The 20,676-nt window shown below is 32.7% G+C and overlaps 1 protein-coding gene across 2 annotated transcripts in view; it reads right to left on the bottom strand.

Moving 5' to 3' along the window:
- Positions 1–20,676, bottom strand: part of LOC118187713 (elongation factor-like GTPase 1) — a 352,553-nt gene that overhangs the window by 257,190 nt on the left and 74,687 nt on the right. For both annotated transcript variants that reach the window (XM_085810767.1, XM_085810768.1), the window contains exons 13-16: positions 13,169–13,291; positions 12,507–12,606; positions 11,854–11,966; positions 10,192–10,340 (exon numbers count right to left, since the gene is read on the bottom strand). In XM_085810767.1, coding sequence (XP_085666893.1) covers positions 10,192–10,340; positions 11,854–11,966; positions 12,507–12,606; positions 13,169–13,291 — 485 coding nt within the window. The remainder of the gene's footprint in view (positions 1–10,191; positions 10,341–11,853; positions 11,967–12,506; positions 12,607–13,168; positions 13,292–20,676) is intronic.

Genomic DNA, 20,676 nt, shown 5'->3' with positions numbered 1-20,676 from the left:
GATATAAATAATAGCTTATAAATGCTTCTAATCAGAGCTGGGGGGGAAGCAAACTAAGAAAACAACATGGACTAACATATCCACGAAATTTACTTGTTGTATATAATTAATTAAATAGTACAAATTTTACTGCTAAATCAGTATAAATTTTACTGACATCCAAAGTAAGTTACGGATAACTTATTTCCCTAAGCGGATAAGCAGAAAAATCTCTCTCTTAAGAAATATTAGTAAATAAAAATGGAGAGGTAATATTTCTTAAATGGTTCTGAACTAATATCCTTAATAAAATAAATGTAAATTTATTGATTTAGTTTTTCTTTAGCAACAAATGATTAATTAAATGCAGAAATCCGAACTGCCACTGGATAAATCTACTTTATCATCAAGCTAAAAAGGTGATACTTTTTGTAAGTTGTGTTTTTTTGTTCACTTTTCTATTAATTCCATTATTGGTGTCTCAACTCAGGATCTTCTATTTGAGTCCTTCTTAGTTTGCTATTCTAGGGATTAATCTTTCATTTATGAAGTCCATATTAACTTGTATAATCACTGGGATTTTGAAGCTATATTTTACTTCAGCTTCTGAACAGTGTTTAAAGTTTTTTACACAAACTTTTTTTGAAAACGCAGCAGCATTTCCATGTGAAGACCCTTTGCGTTGATGAACTTATATTGTATACTTTGTGTTGATGAACCTAACTTGTTCTTATATTCCTACAGCTTTTGTATTCATATAGCTATTTGATACTTCAGACATTTTAAATTAAGAAAGCCGTTTAATAAGGCAAAATTCATGCACAGAAGTAATTTGTGGCCATAGAGATAATAATGGAAATGTTCTACAGCCTTCACAATGGCTAATAAATCTTGTTTGGTGACACAATAATTTCTGACTTTGAGATGTGTTCACTTAAAATAGGCCATAACATACTACTATCCTTCAGATCTTGTGAAAGAACAGCACCTCATTAGAACTCTTCTCTAATATTTTCATAAAGTGCCTTTCTGGTGCCCGCTTTAGTTTTGGTTCTGTTAAGAGATGTAAAAGCCTTTCAATTTTAGAAAAATCTTTAACAAATCCTTAATAGGAAGAATGGACAGCACCAAAGTGGGTATAACAGATGCAGTAATATTTTTAGAATATATGATGCACAGGGCAAGAAAATTCAGTAACCACAGAGGTTACATCAACTGTCACAATGCCTAACACTGAAAATGAGAGTATGAGCAGAAAAAATATTGTTTCAATAACAGAATGTCTTGAGGGCAACATCAATCACAAATAGCACTGCTTTTTCTTAGGATTAGCAAGTGCACCTTTTGCACAGATATGTAACTTTACTGCAAAATAATTTTATTTCTAATATAAATAACAACTTAAGAACTCAGCTTCACTAAATTTCTACAGCACTGTGTTAGAAAAGTGTACCTGTTCACAATGTTCCTCAAAATGTGTCCAAGTATAAAAATGTTGCAAGTTTACTGGATCTCTGGGATCTATTTCCATTTGCCACTAGCTGTTTTTTAGATGCAATGTAAAAAACCATTTATTTCCTACAAGTGTGTCTAAGATGTGATTGATTTTAAGCAAAAGTAACTGTGTTTCTTTGTTGGCGGGAGGCGGCTGTATCTGAGGACAAATTTCCAGAACCGACTACTGGCGGTAGGAGATCCGAGGTTTGATCTAAGGGTGCAGGTGCCGAGGGAGTTGGTTTGCCACATCTCCCTCCTCATGGTGCTCGCTGATAACTATGTTGGCTTTAGCTGGCATAGGCTAACAGTGCTGGACAACCAACTCTGTGGTCCGACTGGGTGGAATTGCCAGAACCGATCATTTTTGAGAAGAGACCCAGGGTTCTTCCAGATCACTGGCTAGACTTGTGACTAGATAGCTTCGGTCTGCAGAGCAAATAATCAGTCTTCACATAAATTAGAACCATCGTATATTCGATGGTAGGTTCAGGCTTGACAGGTACCGTACTGGTAGTGTCTTGTCTGGGACCTTGGCCGTGAGGAAGTTACATGGCTGGATGGCGAAAACCGTCCAAGAGGGAATGCCTCCACTTGGTCGGTGTGGAGGGACGTTTGATCTCGTGCTTTTTTATATGTCCTTGTTCGTAGTACCGCAAGAGGGAGTGGTGACCGCGTTCGTAGGAATATATCTTTGAGTCTAATGTGTGCTGAGTAGTCAGAGTTGAGATCGGTCCTGTGGATCTCTTTGTGATGGTCGCCCGTTGGTCTCTTCTCCGATGAATCAAATAGTTGAGGGAAGTTTTCTCCCTCTGCAGCCACCGGGAGGGGTGGTGCCTTCTTGGACTGGCCCTGGAATCTCAGTTCTGAAACCTTGAAAGGGAGGTCCTTTCCTCCTAGTGCAGGGGCTGCTGCTCTGGTGTTCATGTGTTTCTTTGTAATGTCATTAAGATGCCTATAATCAATGTAAAATTGCGTGGAGCTACTATTTGTGTAAAACTTACACTATAGGTGATGCTCAAGAACTACAGTAAAGTTCAATAATATCCTTCATCTGCTTCAATAATTTTACAATTTCCAAATGCTTTGTGACAGGAAGATGCTAAGAATACTGCTTAAGAGGTAGATAGCTTCCTGTGCCGATTGAGTGTTGTATTATATACTTAGGATCAACACCACTAGATGAAGTTGAAAAGAAATCTTTAAAATTTTTCTAGTAAAGGTTCTTGCAGTTAATTCTTTCAATTCAGCTGGAGTTTGCTTCTCATCAATGAAACTTTACCAGATGCTTGCCACCGGGGTGTATAAAGCATTTCATATATTCTTTAGTAAAAGTATATGGTTATTCACTTATGTTGCAAACCGAAAGAGGTCATCCAAATAATTAAAATCTAGCAAGCATGGAAGCCAAACAATAGATTTCCAATGTAACATGGAGAATGTTATGTAGCTCAATGATACAAGATATGTAAGCTGGAGGTGGATAATGCACTACACTGGAAAATTGTGCTGGGGTACCACTGCGTCTGAACCACATGTCCCTCGGCACCATGGACTGTACAATCTGCACTAAATCCAGAAAGACATATATTAGGAAACTAAAGTACATTGCATCATTGAGATGCATGGGCAGAAGATATCATGCCAACATATAATTACTCAGGATACCTCCCCAGATGTTGAGACTGAAGATGATATGTGTTTTCTAATGAACACTGATGTTGGGATTTTCCATTGATGATGTATGCATTATGAATGTTGACATCCTCATTGAGAATAAAATAGTGGCAGAAAATTGTTTGTAATTTCTGCTAGTGTCAAGCATCCAATAAAGTCACTCGACCCAACAGAAATGATCATCTTCAGCTAGGGAACGAATGCTTCATATGCGGAAAGGGTGCATGTTTTGAGCATGCAGAATATTTTCCACATCATTGTTAGCAAAACATACACATTGCAGTTGCTGTTAGGAAATCGGCAGACGGCTGCAGTATGTATTCTTGCATTTCAAGTGTGTGTCGTTGCACAGTCACCCTATACCACACCTTGTTGCCTTGAAGTCTGCCCTTTTTCCAACAGTCATCAGCCGATCTTGGTGAAACAAGCATAGTGCAAATAATGCCCCTTCAGATAATGCTCCTGATACATATGCTATTACAGTTTCATGTTGGTGGCCATAAGAGGGTGCAGCTTTTTCATTCTATATTTATTGTTTTTCATATAACTTTGTGGATTTTTTTTTGATTAAGATGTAATGGCAATGACAGGAAAAAAAAAGATGACTATTTTGGCAGTAGTAATTTGTCAATAACTCTAAATAAAATTTTCGATACGGTAAAATGGAAAAGCTTTCCAAGTGTTGCATGGACCTTTTTGAAGGAAAGGTGAGTAAAAAAGTTTTCTTACTAAATATTGTTAGATGTTGTTGGCAACCGACGTCGATTCCCCTAGCGCATGCACATGATAAGCAAGTTCTCTGCTGCGTAATACTTATACTTAGTAGGCAGTTAGCCAAAGTCAATGGTGAGTAATGCATGTAAGCGAGAAGGGCTAAGCACTGTGTAATATCATGTTTCTACTCTGCTGTTCAACGTCTTCGTAGTTTAAATAAATTTTTGTTATGTACATAGAAGACGTCATTTTATTCTTCATAGGTTATGGGCCCAGATAGCGCTTAACTGTGCAGAGCAACTACCATTGTTAAATTCTTTCGGCAAGCCAAGCTGCGTCGACTGAAATGAAAATGGCGACGATTAATACAGTGTCAATTGAAAAGCTAAACAAGGACAACTTTGACACGTGGAAGTTGCAAATGGAAGCAATACTGATTAAAAATGATCAAAAATTCCGAAACCAGAACCTGGTGATGAAGAATTTGCTAAATGGAAAACTACTGACCAAAAAGCACGAGAGGATATAATCCTATCCATCTTACCCAGTGAACTTCCACAAGTAAAGAATTGTGTAACATCTCACGAACTGTGGCGTAAATTGCATTCTATTTACGAATCGAAGGGACCAGCTAAAAAGGCCACAATTCTAAAAAAATTGCTTTTTACAAAAATGAGTGATTCTAAACAAATGACTGTTCATCTAAATGATTTTTTTATTCTTGTGGACAAACTGAAAGAAATGGAAATAAACATTGCGGATGATTTGCTTACAATATTGCTTTTATATAGCATACCGGACTCTTATGAAAGCTTTTGAATAGCAATCGAATCTCGTGATGAACTGCCTTCTCCAGAAATGCTGAAAATTAAACTGTTGGAAGAAGCTAACGCTCGCAAAAATAAAGATTCAACGTTTTCTGAACCACAACATGCGTGCTATTCAAAAGATCGGAAGTATACTCAACGACCGGTTCCTAAACCGAAACCAGATAAATCTGCAAACCGAAGACAGTATCCAGTTAACTACAGATGCAACTTCTGCCATATCTATGGGCACAGAGCATCGGAATGTATGAAGAAAAATAAAGAAACTAAAAGCAAACGCCTCAGTGAAACTGCGATGTCTGCAGAATATCATAATTCCTTGGAGCGAGAAAAAGCCGTAGCATGCACTAATTGTAACTCTAAAGACATTTTTTGTCTGGATAGTGGTGCAACATCGCATATGTGTAACAGCAAGGAACTGTTTCAAGAAATTAACGAGGTAGGTGATACTTATGTTAAATTAGCTGCTGATAAAACTGTTAAAGCTATTGGAAAAGGAACTGTTAAATTTAAAGTTCGCATAGGTTTTAAAACTGAAAATATCAAACTCAAAAATGTATTGTGTGTACCTGATTTGAAAAATAATTTAATCTCAGTGTCTAAAGTAACTGAAAATAATCTTTCAGTAATTTTCAAAGAAAAATGTGCTCAAATAATTAATTCTAATAACGAAATAGTAATTTTAGCTAAACACAAAAATGATCTTTATTTTGTCATGCCAATATTTGAATCTGTATCAATTGCTAAAGAAATAGATCAGTGGCATATAAGATTTGGCCATTTAAATGAAAATGATCTTAAAAAACTTCAAATAAATAACATGGTTAGAGGTCTTTCTTTTTCTCAAAATGACTCTCTTTCTACTTGTAAGGTATGCATTCAGGGTAAACAAACCGCAACCCCTCTTCCCAAAGAATCTGAATATAGAAGTACTGAATTGTTGAATCTAATTCATTCTGATTTGTGTGGTCCCATGAGAACTGAATCAATAGGTGGATCATTTTATTTTGCAACATTTATTGATGATAAATCTCGATATGTTCGTGTTTATTTTCTGAAATCTAAGGATGAGGTTAAAGAAGCTTTCAGAAATTTTAAAGCGTCTTTTGAAAATAAACTTAACTCTAAAATCAGAATCCTGCGAACCGATAACGGGCTAGAATATTTAGGGAAAGACTTTAATAAATTTCTTAATGATGCGGGAATAAAACACGAAATGAGCACTCCTTACACGCCAGCCCAGAATGGCGTCGCCGAAAGATTAAATCGCACTTTAGTTTCAATGGCGCGATGTTTGTTATTGCAATCCAATCTGCCTCAGAAATTCTGGGCCGAAGCCGTCAATACGGCTGCTTACATTCGAAATCGCTGCCCAACGTGAGGTTTAAAACACGAAATAAAAACACCTTACGAAGTGATGTTTGGCAGAGTACCTGCTGTCTCTCACTGCAGAACCTTTGGCCAAAAAGCATTTTCGCTAAATAAAAGGCCAGGAATAGGCAAATTTGATATTCGATCTAAAGAATGTATTTTTATTGGCTATTCTGATGAATCAAAAGCGTATAGACTTTGGGATCCCGAGGCACGTAAAGTGATAATAAGCAGAGACGTAAAATTTATTAATGAGTTTGAAAACTGCTGTAGTTATGACTCAGAGCAAGAAATAAATCTGCTTTTCGCTCCGGAGGAAAAAATTATAAATAAAACATGTTGTGATGAATCATCACCTCTGGACGGTAGCGAGTCGCCACTTCACTCTGAAGCTGAAAAGGAAAGCAGAAGTGATTTAGATAGCGAATCAATGCTTCCTATCCTGATTAAAAGGGGGCCTGGTCGACCCAAGAAAATAAAAACAGGTTTGCCAGGAAGGCCTAAAAAGGAATATCATTATACAGTTATAAATAAAAATGAACAAACTCAAAATGTTGTTGAGGAAAGCATTAATCCTACGGTGCAAGAAGCATTAAATGGACCATATGCTGAAAATTGGCATAATGCCATGCTGTTAGAATATAACTCGCTTGTTCAAGAAAAGGCTTGGGAATTAGTAAAAAGACCTGAAAACAAGAAAGTTATTGGTAGCAAATGGGTTCTTAAATTAAAATATAATCATGACGGCACTATCGAAAAATACAAAGCTAGGCTAGTTGCTAAAGGGTGCGCTCAAATCCCTGGTCTCGATTTCACTGAAAACTTTTCCCCTGTTGCTAGATTAAGTTCCATAAGAACAGTTTTAGCCTACGCAGTAGAACACAATCTCAAAGGTTACCAATTAGATTTTGTAATGGCCTATGTAAATGGAAATTTAGATGAAGAAATCTACATGGAAATTCCCGAAGGTTTTCACGATGAAACTAATTCAGATAAAGTGTGTCTTTTAAAGAGATCATTATACGGTCTTAAACAGTCAGGACGTCAGTGGTACAAAAAGTTGGATGAAAAATTGAAATCTATGAAATTTAAATCTCTTAATTCAGATAATTGTGTTTATATTAAAAAGACGCCTAACAGTGAAACTATTATAATCGTTTATGTAGACGATCTTATCGTTTTTACCGATTCTCAGCAAACGTATGAAACAATTCGCGATAGTTTAGCTTCTGCTTTCAAAATGAAAGACTTGGGAAAATTACATTATTGCTTAGGAATAGAATTTTACCAAAATGAGAATTCAATTAAAATTTCTCAAAAGAAATACGTTGATGATATTTTAAATCGGTATAACATGCAAAATGCTAAATCTGTGTCTGTGTCTTCACCTATAGATAACAGCAAAAAATTATCAAAAGAAATGAGTCCTAAAAGCGAAAATGAAATCGCTGACATGAAAAATGTTCCATTTAGAAATCTGATCGGATCATTAATGTACCTTTCAGTAGCTACTAGGCCAGATATCACATACGCCGTGAAATTTCTTAAGTCAATTTAACAACAATCCGGGAAAAGAACATTGGCATGCTGCGAAAAGAATACTTCGATATCTAAAGGGAACACAAGATCAAGGACTAATTTATACGAAAACAGGAAAACCACTCATCGCCTTTGTGGATGCAGATTGGGCATCAAATGTCGATGATAGAAAATCCTACACCGGTTTTGTATTTATATTAAGTGGTTCAGCCATAACCTGGGAATCACGAAAACAACGCAGTGTAGCTCTATCTTCAATGGAGGCGGAATATATGGCTCTGTCTGAGGCCGCCAAAGAAACTGTCTATCTACATCGTTTCCTGAAGGAGCAATATACTGCGACAATCAAGGAGCTCAGAAAATTACAAAGAACTCTGTGTTTCACTCCCGTACAAAGCACATAGATATTCGCCATCATTTTGTGCGTGAAGTGTATGAACGCGGTGAATTAGATGTGAAGTACATACCTACCAGTGAAATGGGAGCTGATGTGTTAACCAAACCCCTGACTCCTGTTAAACATCAAAACTGTTGTACAATTGTAGGATTGAATACTGTTTAATATGTATTTTGTTTTATTTTTCAGGAATAGGAGAATCAACGTCGAAAGGGGGTATGTTGGCAACCGACGTCGATTCCCCTAGCGCATGCACATGATAAGCAAGTTCTCTGCTGCGTAATACTTATACTTAGTAGGCAGTTAGCCAAAGTCAATGGTGAGTAATGCATGTAAGCGAGAAGGGCTAAGTGCTGTGTAATATCATGTTTCTACTCTGCTGTTCAACATTTTCGTAGTTTAAATAAATGTTTGTTATGTACATAGAAGACGTCATTATATTCTTCAGATGTTGAAGGTAAAATTAAGTAAATAAAACAAATTACACACTTGGAGAAACAAAAATGGTGCTGAAGTCTGCAAATTACCAGTGATCTTTAGATAGATTATGATTTAACTATTTACTATCTAGGGGGTTGAATAATGATTATTAAGATAATTTAAAAGCATTAAATTGATAATAATGATTATTAAGATAATTTAAAAGCATTAAAAAAGAAGTGTGGCATGCTAAGAGCAACAATTACAAAACTGATCACTAAACCAGAAAGGGAAATGAAATCAGATAATATTAAATTTGATTTATTAGAAGATGACTTACCCATTTTATATGAAAATGAAACTGATAAACACCTTGTTGCCTCTGTTTCAGTATTAAACACTGAAACAGAGTCTGTCATAAAGATGAAAAAGAGTACCAAATAGAAATACCAAACATAAAATTAAAATTACATTGTGCAAATCAAAGATCAATAAAATACTTAGAAACAGGAAAAAATATTAAATTAAATTAGATGACATTTAATTATTCTGCTATAGATACAGGAGAAAGTACAAATACAATCAGAGCTAAACTTCTGAAACTAATCATAAATAAATTTAAAGGTGACATATGTGAATTAAAAAATTTTTAGCCTCAATATGAATTTGCTATACACAATAACTCTGCTTTAAAAGATGTAGGCAATTTTAATTACCTCAAATCTTTAATAACAGACACATTTTAATGCCAATTAAATGCTTACAACTAGCCGCTGAAAATTATGACAAGGCAAAAAATATTCTGGAAAAAAAAAAAGAGGGGTTTCGTAAAAGAAAATTTTATTAAATGCACAATAAGAGTCATCTCCTGAATTTAAAGCCAGTGAAAAGAACAGATGATATCAAAGCATCATGAAACTTATATGACAGTTTATAAACTGAAATCAGAAGTCATGATTCCCTTAGCATTACTTTGGGTTCTTATGGCTATTTATTATGCCCACTGCTAATGAGAACACTTCCTAATGAATTAGTTCTAGCATTCAGTTGACTATTAACCCCTGCCACAGAAACCACAGTGACTTACATTTGGGAATTTCTGAAGTTGAGAGCAGATCATTTTTTTTCTTCAAACATCATGTCTGAGTTTAACACCAGAAACGAAAAACATAAATATCAATTGCGCTTTCAAAAATAAACAATTTTGAACACACTTCAAAGAGAAAAAAAAAAAAAAGTATTGTCCAAGCAGTTGCATCATTAAATACAATTATATTCAGAGGCAATTGCACATTTTGCAGGAAGATGGAAAATGAATCTTTGAAAATGGAACATTCCACTTCAGACTGAGTGCAATTCCAACACAGAAAAAAAGAAAGAAATTAAAAAAGGCTGGCAGATATTAAATTTCATACATCCTTAGGATGTAAATCAAATGGATATAAGTCCAGTATGTTCAGTACTGAGTGTTCACAGCCTACGTTCCATAAATCAGAAACTTCCACATTTGAGAAAGTAAAACATCTGAAATTCTGGTTATATCTGGATTACAGTCACCACTGAATTAGAATAATTTAAGTTTTGTTAATCAAAAACAATTAAATTTTATAGTTTAAGATTTTTCATATTTAGCTTTTAGCAAACTTAATAACATAAAATTTTTTACCCTTAATAATTATTCATAAGGTAATTTTAAGTTACAATACCTAAAAATTTGAATATAAATTTCTTATGTTGCTAGAAAAAAATAATTAGCATAAAATTTGCCCATACTGAGTTCAATATTTTTGCAGGATCATGTTTTGGTCCAAGCACATACAACTGTTGATTCTTGCGAAGAATTCCACTATAAATTCTAGCAAATGCAACAAAGGCAGTATCACAGCTTGCATCATTTGTATCACAAAATAAATCTGGTGTTTCTAAAAATAAGCAATAAAATCAAATTGAATAACACAATAAATCAACTCATATACTAAGAATAGAGGTTTACTGATTAAAGTCACTTGTATTTGATTAGGTCACTACATCTGAAAGGAGAAAGAGTTTTTAACTAAAAAATATGACAACAGGTAAAAAAAAAATTGGATACAAAGAACAAAATTAAATTTTTTGTGAAAAATTATTAAATATTTTCAAAAAAATGAACAGTCTTCTAATCTGCAGCTATGCGGAATTTGGGATCTCAGTTCAAGTGATTAGCAAGCAATAAATTTAGGTAAAACTAAACCTACAGAATAAATAAAGACTATTAAAATGTGACCAACTCTCTAAAAAGACTTTATTATTAATATTATTTTAAATATCAATATAAGAATAAATTTTGCCTAATTTGCAATCAGTTTTCTTTTCTTTTCTTTTTTTTTTTACATATATTTAAGAACTGGATTTTAAATAAATTTTAAAAAGCATAACATGATTGCTTACAAATCTAAAAGAATGAAATGAAATATTTGAAAAATAAAGAGATTCTGAGAAATCTTAAAACTATTAAAATAAAGAGAAGGAACTAAGCGTTGGATAGATAGCAGAGATAATTCCACACTTACTCATATAGGAATTTGAAACATGTATCAAATACTGAAAATGTTGAGAGTTTAACATCGAATTTCATGAGTATGTACTAATGTAAAACAAAATTTGATTTTAGGCAATTTCAAACAAATTTTACTCATGCTTACAATTTAGGTTTAAAGTATGAAATGCATCCATGTAAATTTTATCAGACAAACTGCAGTCTCTGATAAAAAGGAGAATCTATATTAAATACATTTAGAAATGGTAATTCTACTTCCCACCAGCTTTCTTGGGGAAAGGGAATGAACTTCTATAGTTAAAAATTGTTTTTCATCTATTTCTCTATTTTAATATAATCATTACATTACATTGTAGAGACATAAGGTTATTTAGAAGCAAGAGATGAGAAAAATAGGCAACGCCTTCATCGGGATTTGAATCTGGACCTCTTGAATATGTGCCGAGTGTGCTACCGCTATACCACAAAGGCAAGCAGAAAGAAGGGAGAAAATAACTTAGATACACCTCCTTTTAAAGGCCAACTGGGGATTAGGAGACTCAATCATCAAATCCTGGTGGTGAAGGATCATCATCCACCACCTTTAGTGTGGGCACCACTGTAGAATCATTAGATTATTTTTGAAGCAGATGAAAAATGTGCAATGCCTTGCGGGAACTCGAACCTGGACCTCTCGAATACGCGCCGAGTGTGCTACCATCACACCACAAAGGCATGCAGAAAAGAGGGAGAAAATACCTTATAACATGCTTCATTTATAAAAGAAAGATGAATTGTAATGTTCCATAAAGAGCTTGGTATAAGAGTAATAGCATAATTTATCACAAAAATAAATATTTTATTGTCAAAATACTTTTACATTTTATTCAAAGTATTCAATAAAATCTTAAAAGAACAACCTGCTGAGTCAGGTGCAGTTTCCATTGTTTCTGATCTACTTTCTGACATCTTTTCTAAATGTTTCTGTCTTGCCTCATCCCGTCGTTCCAACAGTTCTTCATTAGTTAAAGGCCTAAAAATTGATATCAGCTTTTGTTATTTTGAGTTCAGTATACTGTGTTTATAGGCATGTACTTCACATTTAAACCTCAAAACATGAAATGTGGAAACAGCCACATACTTACAGTGAAGCAGTAACATAGCAATGTGACTATTGTACATCAAGTAATATAATTTAAACTGAATTTGAAAAATTTGTTATTGCCAATAAAAATCTTTTTAATAAAAAATAAAACATTCAAAAATACCTGTTAATGCAACATGTACTATACATGCATACTTCATTTTTACATATTTAAAGTATTATGTACAGAAATTTTTTTTTCTAAATTTTACATTTAATACTGAAAAATTAAATTACAAATAAAACACGTAAAATTAGCAAATAAAAGGAAAATGGTTCAGTTATGATACCATGACAATATGGGTTACTTAATTATAATATTAATCACATTGAGATGAATATGAATAATTTTCCCTAAATGAAGTTTTTCTAACAGTTTATAATATCTATCTATCTATCTAAATATAGATAGATAGATACAGATACCACCTTTGTCTATTTTCAGGAAGCATTTTCTTTTCTACAGGAAACATTTTTGATATGCATACAATAGCAGGAGCTTCTTCAGATGAGGAACATTTCAAAAAGTCTATGAAAAAGAAAAGCTTTGGAAAAATAGCCAAATAATTCAAATATGAAGTAAAACATTAAATTTATTACATATAAAAACAAAGTATAAGAATAGCACTGAATTTGAATTCCAGTTAAATAAACATTTCATAGAATATAGTCATACACTTTTATTAAAAATCTTTAAGAAAATTCCAATGCATTTTTCATACATTTGTAATCAGTTAAAAAAATTAGAATTGTCATATATGATTGCAAAATATCACAATTTTCTACATGGAAAAATCATCATATATTTATCAGTTATATAGGAACTATTACTACAAAATATGTACCAACAAGATCAGTTTTACAAAGTGGAATACAACCTAAGATTCTGGAGAAAGAAACAAAATTTATGATGTGACAGTTCAAACTGTTATTTCTTACAAATCAGAATATTAATGGTGAAAGATAATAATCATAATGATATTTATGAAAACTGCAATGTATGAGAGATATTCTTTTGATAACAGCTAAATAATAACAAACGCTATCATTTGCTACAAAATAGAATACTAATTTGCAAAGCCTAAACATACCTGATTTTAACTGACGGGTTTCTGGAGGTAATGCATCAAATTTATATGAACTAGAACACATTAAACCTTCCACTTTTTCTTCACTCAGTTCAAGAGGACTTGAAACAAACTGGCAGACCATATCTGTCAAAAAATTTTAAATCAGGAAATATTTTATTTATGTTTTTGACATGCAACAATTTACTATGAAAATGAAATAAATTTTATAGAACTAAATATTTTATAGTATAAATAATTTTTAATTAAATAAAATTTTAAATTAAAAACATATAAACTTTATATTATATAAAACTTTAATTAATTAAATAAAATTTTAAATAGAAAAGTTACAAATGAAAAACATGACTGCGGTCAAGAAAATTTTTTAAACATTTTTAGGTAAGAAATATAGTTAGTGAAACAAATATGGAAAATTAGACACGAATATGTATTATATTTCAGTACTTACATATTAACACAACCACCCAGGCACAATACGGCAAATTTTTATGAATGAAAAGGTAAAAATTATCAGGTGCAAGTTCACAATTTCTGGGACTTATTTTTAAAAGCTTTCCCAAACTATTGATATTTATTGTAAGAATCATAAGAAGACTCAGGATCAAAAGAAAATAAATTTAAGAATTTAAAATACAAATTTTAATTATTAAATAAGGATTATATGATACATTTAAAATATAAACAAATAAAATCTCTCTCTCTCTCTCTCTCTTTTTTTTTTTTTTTTTGTGAAATCCTTCTCTAATTTTTTAGCATCGTTCTTCTCTCCATGTATATGCAATCTATTTAAGCTTTAAAAAAAATGCAGAATTACACAAACTCGGCATTTTGCATTGGATATTTACTAATCACTTCTCATAATTGTTCCCTTGGTGATTTTGCAGCAAAATACTGTACTCCTGCAGTAGTTTAACCGCAAAAAAAAAAAAAAAAAAAAAAAAAAAAAAAGAATGCAAACAAAAATGATGACACTGCTTGAGTGAAGGATTGTTAAGCATGGTTTCTTGGACAATTATGCATGTGGTTGCAGAGTTTGGCACATTCTAAAAAATTTGGTGACTTCTATTTAGGTGGTTGTGATAATACCCAAATACCTGCATTTCTACATAAATATCAAAAGAAAATTTCTGATTTTTAATATATCATTTACTTACAAGAAATTTAATTGAAGAACAACCTATATGATATAAGAAAATGGAATCCAACAGCTTTCAACGAATTTATTTAAAAAAAGTTAAGCAAAAGTCGAATAAATGCATGAGTTCTCACAGGTGTCCTCAAAAGCGTATGATATCTAACTAAATATATGCAGACATGCTTATATTAGATTGTACAGTGTTTTGTAATGCATGAGTAAAATTTTTATGCAAAGTAGAGCTAATAAAATTACATTATATTCTTTTAAAACCTAAATAAAATGCTGCAACTTTGAATATTAATGGAAAAGAATAGTTTAAAAAAAGACACTGCTAATTGGAGTTAACTTCCTTTCCAGCTATTTCTGAAGCATATGAAATATAATTTTTAAAAGCAGGAGTTTGGTAAAATTAGGAAAAAATAACAGACATGAAGAAAACAATATAAACATCAATTACAAATTGGGTCAAAATGTGACCTTGGAGTTCAACCATACCCCTTAAGATCACCATGAAAGTAAAGATATTGGTTAACCAGCACTAGTTGTGCAGATTTTATGTAGACATTTTGCCATCAGCTAAACACCATTGTACCTGACTTCTCTGACGTGGAAAGACATAAGATTACAGTCAAAAGTCGTTAATTCGGACACCCATAATTCGGAATGATCTATAATCCGGACCTCAAAACTAAAAACTTTCTGCGTATGCGCCACGTTGACACATGCGCATAGGCGTTTACACGTGCGCGTAAGACCTTTTACGACTGCGCATATGAGTGTGCGCAAGTGCAGAATACATTTTTGCGTGCGCGTTTTATGTATAATGGATGTATAAGCTAAAATTATCTAATTATCTATTTCAGTTAATGTTAATGATTGTGATGTTCCTTAATTTTCGAATTGGATCCGGCTTATTATTTTTTGCAGACTGTAAGAGCAATTTTATAAAAGTAAGCTTAAACTTTCGATTATATCAAATAGAATTTCCGATATATATTTGTTAATATGTAAAGGATCTAAAGCGAAAGTATGTTTTGAAATCCGAAATCTGTTTATCAATTTCACGCTGCTCGGCAGGGGGTACGCCGCGGCGAGCGCATAATGAATTGGAAGTTGATCTGTCAGCACTATCCTTATCTTCAGCGCAGATGTTTTTATTTTATTTGGTTTATAATTCCTTACCAAATGTAGTATTTCATCTCGATATGCTCCGTCTTTGATATGATTTAAAACAAGTTCCTCGTCATTATAATTCGCTTCCGATAGCGAAGAAAAGTGACAGAGGTTATTGAAAACGAACTAATTTCGATTGACAAATTAGTCGGTGTTTTTGACACAGCAATTATAGGACTTGAACAGCGGAACTTTGTAACTGAACAAGAAATTATGTCGGTTTAATAGAATTAAAGAGAAAGTATTATCACATGAAACGAAGCAAAACTTAAACAACTTACATTGAAAGAAATGTTTAATAAAGTAAACAAATAAATATTAAGTTTTTTCTTTTTGCAAATTTTGATACCCTTTAGATCATAATTGTTCTTTATTTCATAAATTACGGTTTCATATTTTTAATTTTAGAATTTCTGCATGCCATCTAACGAGATTTAAACTGATGATCTATAATCCGGAAAAATCGATAATCCGGAATCACCGAAGTCCCGACGAGTCCGGATTAACGACTTTTGACTGTATTATAATTTGCTTTAGGAATAAGAACAAATAAAGTTACAGTTGCTGTACATAAGAATAAGTTAGTTGTGACAGCCTACAGAAAATATCATAAAATTTATTTTCTGAAATTGAGCAGAGGATGAAAATGAACTAACAAGGATAGAGGAGTGTTGAAGTGTAGAGTAGCTTAAAAGTACAAGACAGCAATTTCACAAAAAACCTCTGACACAAACATCCATTTTCAGAAACATCTTGTATTAAAAAAATTATGAACAGGAATAGCACGCTATGAATATTGATACCAGATTGACTATAACCAAACTATTTGTGACGTAGCATAATGCTTTGAAGCAACTACATTACATCAGAGCTGCAATTACTTCTTGTTGATTATCTGGTTCCTGCCATGAAATATGGAGAGGGCTCTCTAATGGTGCAGTGTGGGATATCCTGCTGTAGCCTGGGACCATTTATAACCCTGCATGGAAATATCAGAGTATAGCAATACTACAGTATTCTGGGTAACATCTTTAGTCTATGATTTAGACTATGTTTCTTACGAAATGTTCATGCTCATGACAGGCCACATTTAACACTGCTGGAGCAATGTTGCCAAAATGTTTTGAGCTAAAGTAGCCAGAGAAGGATTTTAAATTTGCAAAAATTAAAGCACAACATCACAGATCACATGACTTTTCTAACACTCTAGGTACCTAAGTTCACACACCTTCTGACATCATTACAAATTCAGTCTCCTTGGGTTCTGTAAGTTATGGACTGCAATTTGATTCTTGGTTGTTTTATTATGCATCACTTCTGATGAAATTTTAACACCAGATTGCTAATTTTCCATTGTTTAAGTATCCATTTCTTCTTTAGTTTTTTGTTAAATTAAGCTGTTAATTTCTTCATATCCACCGTTAGGTGCTTTTCCAGGTTCGGTTTGCTAACTATAATACTTCTGAGTTGGGAGGGTTTATTTTTTTTAAATTCATTATCTCTACTCTATATGCTTTTCAGTTAATACCTTCCTCTGAATGTTGAACTTATTTCATTTCTTCAGATTATGATAACTAATAGAAAACTACTTTATCTCACTGTTTAACTTGTTTGTGCAGTCATTTAGAAATTTGGCGTTGCTTTGTTTTACACTTCTTTGCAATAATTTCCCTTATATTATTATCATTTTTTTTTTTGGAGTTGGCCCGTCTATATGATATTCGGGCATTTGTTTTTGAAATAACATATCATTATTTAATATAAGCCGTAACTGTCAGCTGGTATTCTGGTGCATGACTGGCACATGCTGCTGCAGATAACACACCATATCATGTGCCAGCATGTTCGGAGGTAAACATCTTAAAGACTAAAATATGTGCTAGATTTCTTTGTTCAATCATACTTTTTGAATTACAGATTATTTTGTGTAAGTTGTGTATTTCATTGAATAATATATACAACTTGCACTTGTTAAGCTCACATCAAATATAAGCTGTATATGTTCATGATCTGGGTTTGGCAAGACCTCAAAGATTCTAAAATTCCAGAAATTTTTGGGTTTTAGATCAGTTTAAAATCTAGTAAGATATTAAAAATTAAGAACGTGAAAGAGTTTTAATTTCCAACAACCTCTTTGATACTCTTCACTGTCAGTAGCAATATTTTAAAGACTTAAAAACCTACTGCAGATTTTGCCATTTGATAGTTCATTGACGATCAACGCATTGTTATCAAAATAGAAAGCTTCTATTATGTCACATTCATTTATTTTTAGTTCTTCACCAGCTAGAAATTGGAAAATTTTGTATTTGCTTGTGATTCCAAAACCTCAAAATTTGTGACTATCATCATCTTCATTACCATGAAATATGGAAGTTAGCCATAAATCATGCCAAGTATTTTTCAAAATATCAGAAGACACATCCTTCCATGACTATGTAATGCTCAACATGGCAGATTTTATGTTAAAATATTTCAAAAGTTCTAAAATTTGCCACAAGTTTTAAAACAATGGCTTTATATCTGCATTTCAGAATGCATAGCACTCCAGTATCTATGACTGAATGATGGATGTACAGTATGGAGGAAAGAATAAGATCAATATATAACCTTTTACTAATGTTTTAACTGAAATATGAGTTGAACAATTGCCTATAATTAGAACAATTTTTGCATCATAAATTTTAGTAGCATAGGTTAAACACAAGTAGCATAACTGGGAACAAAGTGATGGAGCAGAATTTGATGAGCATGAGGATGAAGTGAGCATCATTCATCATCTTTGAAATGAGCATTTTTGCATCTTTTCTTTTGATCCAAACATATTTGAACTTTCCTGTGGCATTTTAATACATTCCCTGCCAGGATTGGTATGCAAAGCACCATAAAAAAAGACTAATATGGAAACAATGCCCAAGCATATGCTGGTGCATGAATGGCAAGTGCCGGCACTGATGGCTGGTATTTTGGTGCATGACTGGCACATGCTGGTGAAGATAACACACAATATCATGTGCCAGCATGTTCAGATGTGAACATCTTAAAGACTAAAATATGTGCTAGATCTTTTTGTTCAGTCATACTATTTGAATTACAGATCACTTTGCATAAATAGAAGTTGTGTAGTTCATTGAACATTATACACAACTTGTACTTATCAAGCTCACATGAGATATAACCTGTAACTGTGGACCAGTTCCTTCCAAATAAATATTGTTGCATGGGTTCATAATAGACTGAATACACACAGGCTTGATAATGGATAGATAACATTTATTTTATCAAAAGAAAACTTCAGAGCTCTGGAACTTTCCATAGGAATTCTCGTACAGTTGTTCACAGTATCACACAGTACAATAACTAGTTACATTTCAAACTACTAAGAACGATTAACACAACACAAGCAAATGCATTTAAAAGGCAAAACTCCCAATGCTCTGAAGTCACTCTGAACTAACAACTCAGAACAACAAATGTTACATTATACAGAAAAATACAAAACTTTCACATATAATTTCATTGAAATTATTCGCATATGTAAAAGATCTGTAAAAATATTTTGTGCTTTGCTACATTATTAGTCTACCTCCTGTATAAGTGATTTCTATAAAGCAAGAACATTATTTTCATTATTGGGGGCAAAGGGATGTACAGTCAAAAGTCGTTAATCCGGACTCGTCGGGACTTCGGCGATTCCGGATTATAGATCATCAGTTTAAATCTCGTAAAATGGCATGCAGAAATTCTAAAATTAAAAATATGAAACCGTAATTTATGAAATAAAGAACAATTATGATCTAAAGGGTATCAAAATTTGCAAAAAGAAAAAGCTTAATATTTATTTGTTTACTTTATTAAACATTTCTTTCAATGTAAGTTGTTTAAGTTTTGCTTCGTTTCATGTGATAATACTTTCTCTTTAATTCTATTAAACCGACATAATTTCTTGTTCAGTTACAAAGTTCCGCCGTTCAAGTCCTATAATTGCTGTGTCAAGAACACCGACTAATTTGTCAATCGAAATTTTTTTGTTTTCAATAACCTCTGTCACTTTTCTTCGCTATCGGAAGCGAATTATAATGACGAGGAACTTGTTTTAAATCATATCAAAGACGGAGCATATCGAGATGAAATACTACATTTGGTAAGGAATTATAAGCCAAATAAAATAAAAACATCTGCGCTGAAGATAAGGATAGTGCTGACAAATCAACTTCCAATTCATTAGGCGCCCGCCGCCGAGCAGGGTGAAATTGATAAACAGATTTCGGATTTCAAAACATACTTTCGCTTTAGATCCTTTACATATTAACAAATATATATCGGAAATTCTATTTGATGTAATCGAAAGTTTAAGCTTACTTTTATAAAACTGCTCTTACAGTCTGCAAAAAATAATAAGCCGGATGCAATTCGAAAATTAAGGAACAACGCAATCATCAACATTAACTGAAATAGATAATTAGATAATTTTAGCTTATACGTCCATTATACATAAAATGCGCACGCGAAAACGAATTCTGCACTTGCGCACACTCATATGCGCAGTCGTAAAAGGTCTTACGTGCACGCGTGAACGCCTCTGCGCATGTGTCAACGTGGCGCATGCGCAGAAAGTTTTTAGTTTTGATGTCCGGATTATAGATCATGCCGAATTATGGGTGTCCGAATTAACGACTTTTGACTGTATTTATTTGATAAAGAAGCTACAAATTTGAAATATTTCATGTTTTACAACAAAATCTAAATTTTTAAAATGTAAGAACTCATTTTTTATTCCTAAGCTAAGTGTCAAATAATATGTGTCAAATAAATAATGAACTATTTATTAAACTTATGAACATTATTAATACACTAAAAAGACAGTATACACTTTAACATGTTTAAATTTTTCAATAGAGTTGAAAAGCAGGATTATAGGAAAATAATGCTGGGGTTATAAAAACATTACTCTAAAATAATTAAATCCACTGAAATCATTAAATGTGAAAATGCAGCCAAACATAAGCTTTGATATATGAGAGGAAAAGATTGAAATAATGTTTCCAGTCACTAAATTAGGAAATGGATCAATGAGTTGGTCTTTTACAAACTAAAACTACCCACTTTTACCAAATCCTTTCAGTATGAGTAGATTCTTTCTTACCCCAAAGAATTCCTTCTCAAAATATGCTAAACATTTTGTGTTATGTAAAAA

The sequence above is a fragment of the Stegodyphus dumicola genome, chromosome 2 (genome assembly GCF_044657685.1).
Source record: "Stegodyphus dumicola isolate Sdum_Otavi_A_Nest chromosome 2, ASM4465768v1".
NCBI lineage: Eukaryota > Metazoa > Arthropoda > Arachnida > Araneae > Eresidae > Stegodyphus > Stegodyphus dumicola.
This window is presented reverse-complemented; position numbering and strand designations above follow the sequence as displayed.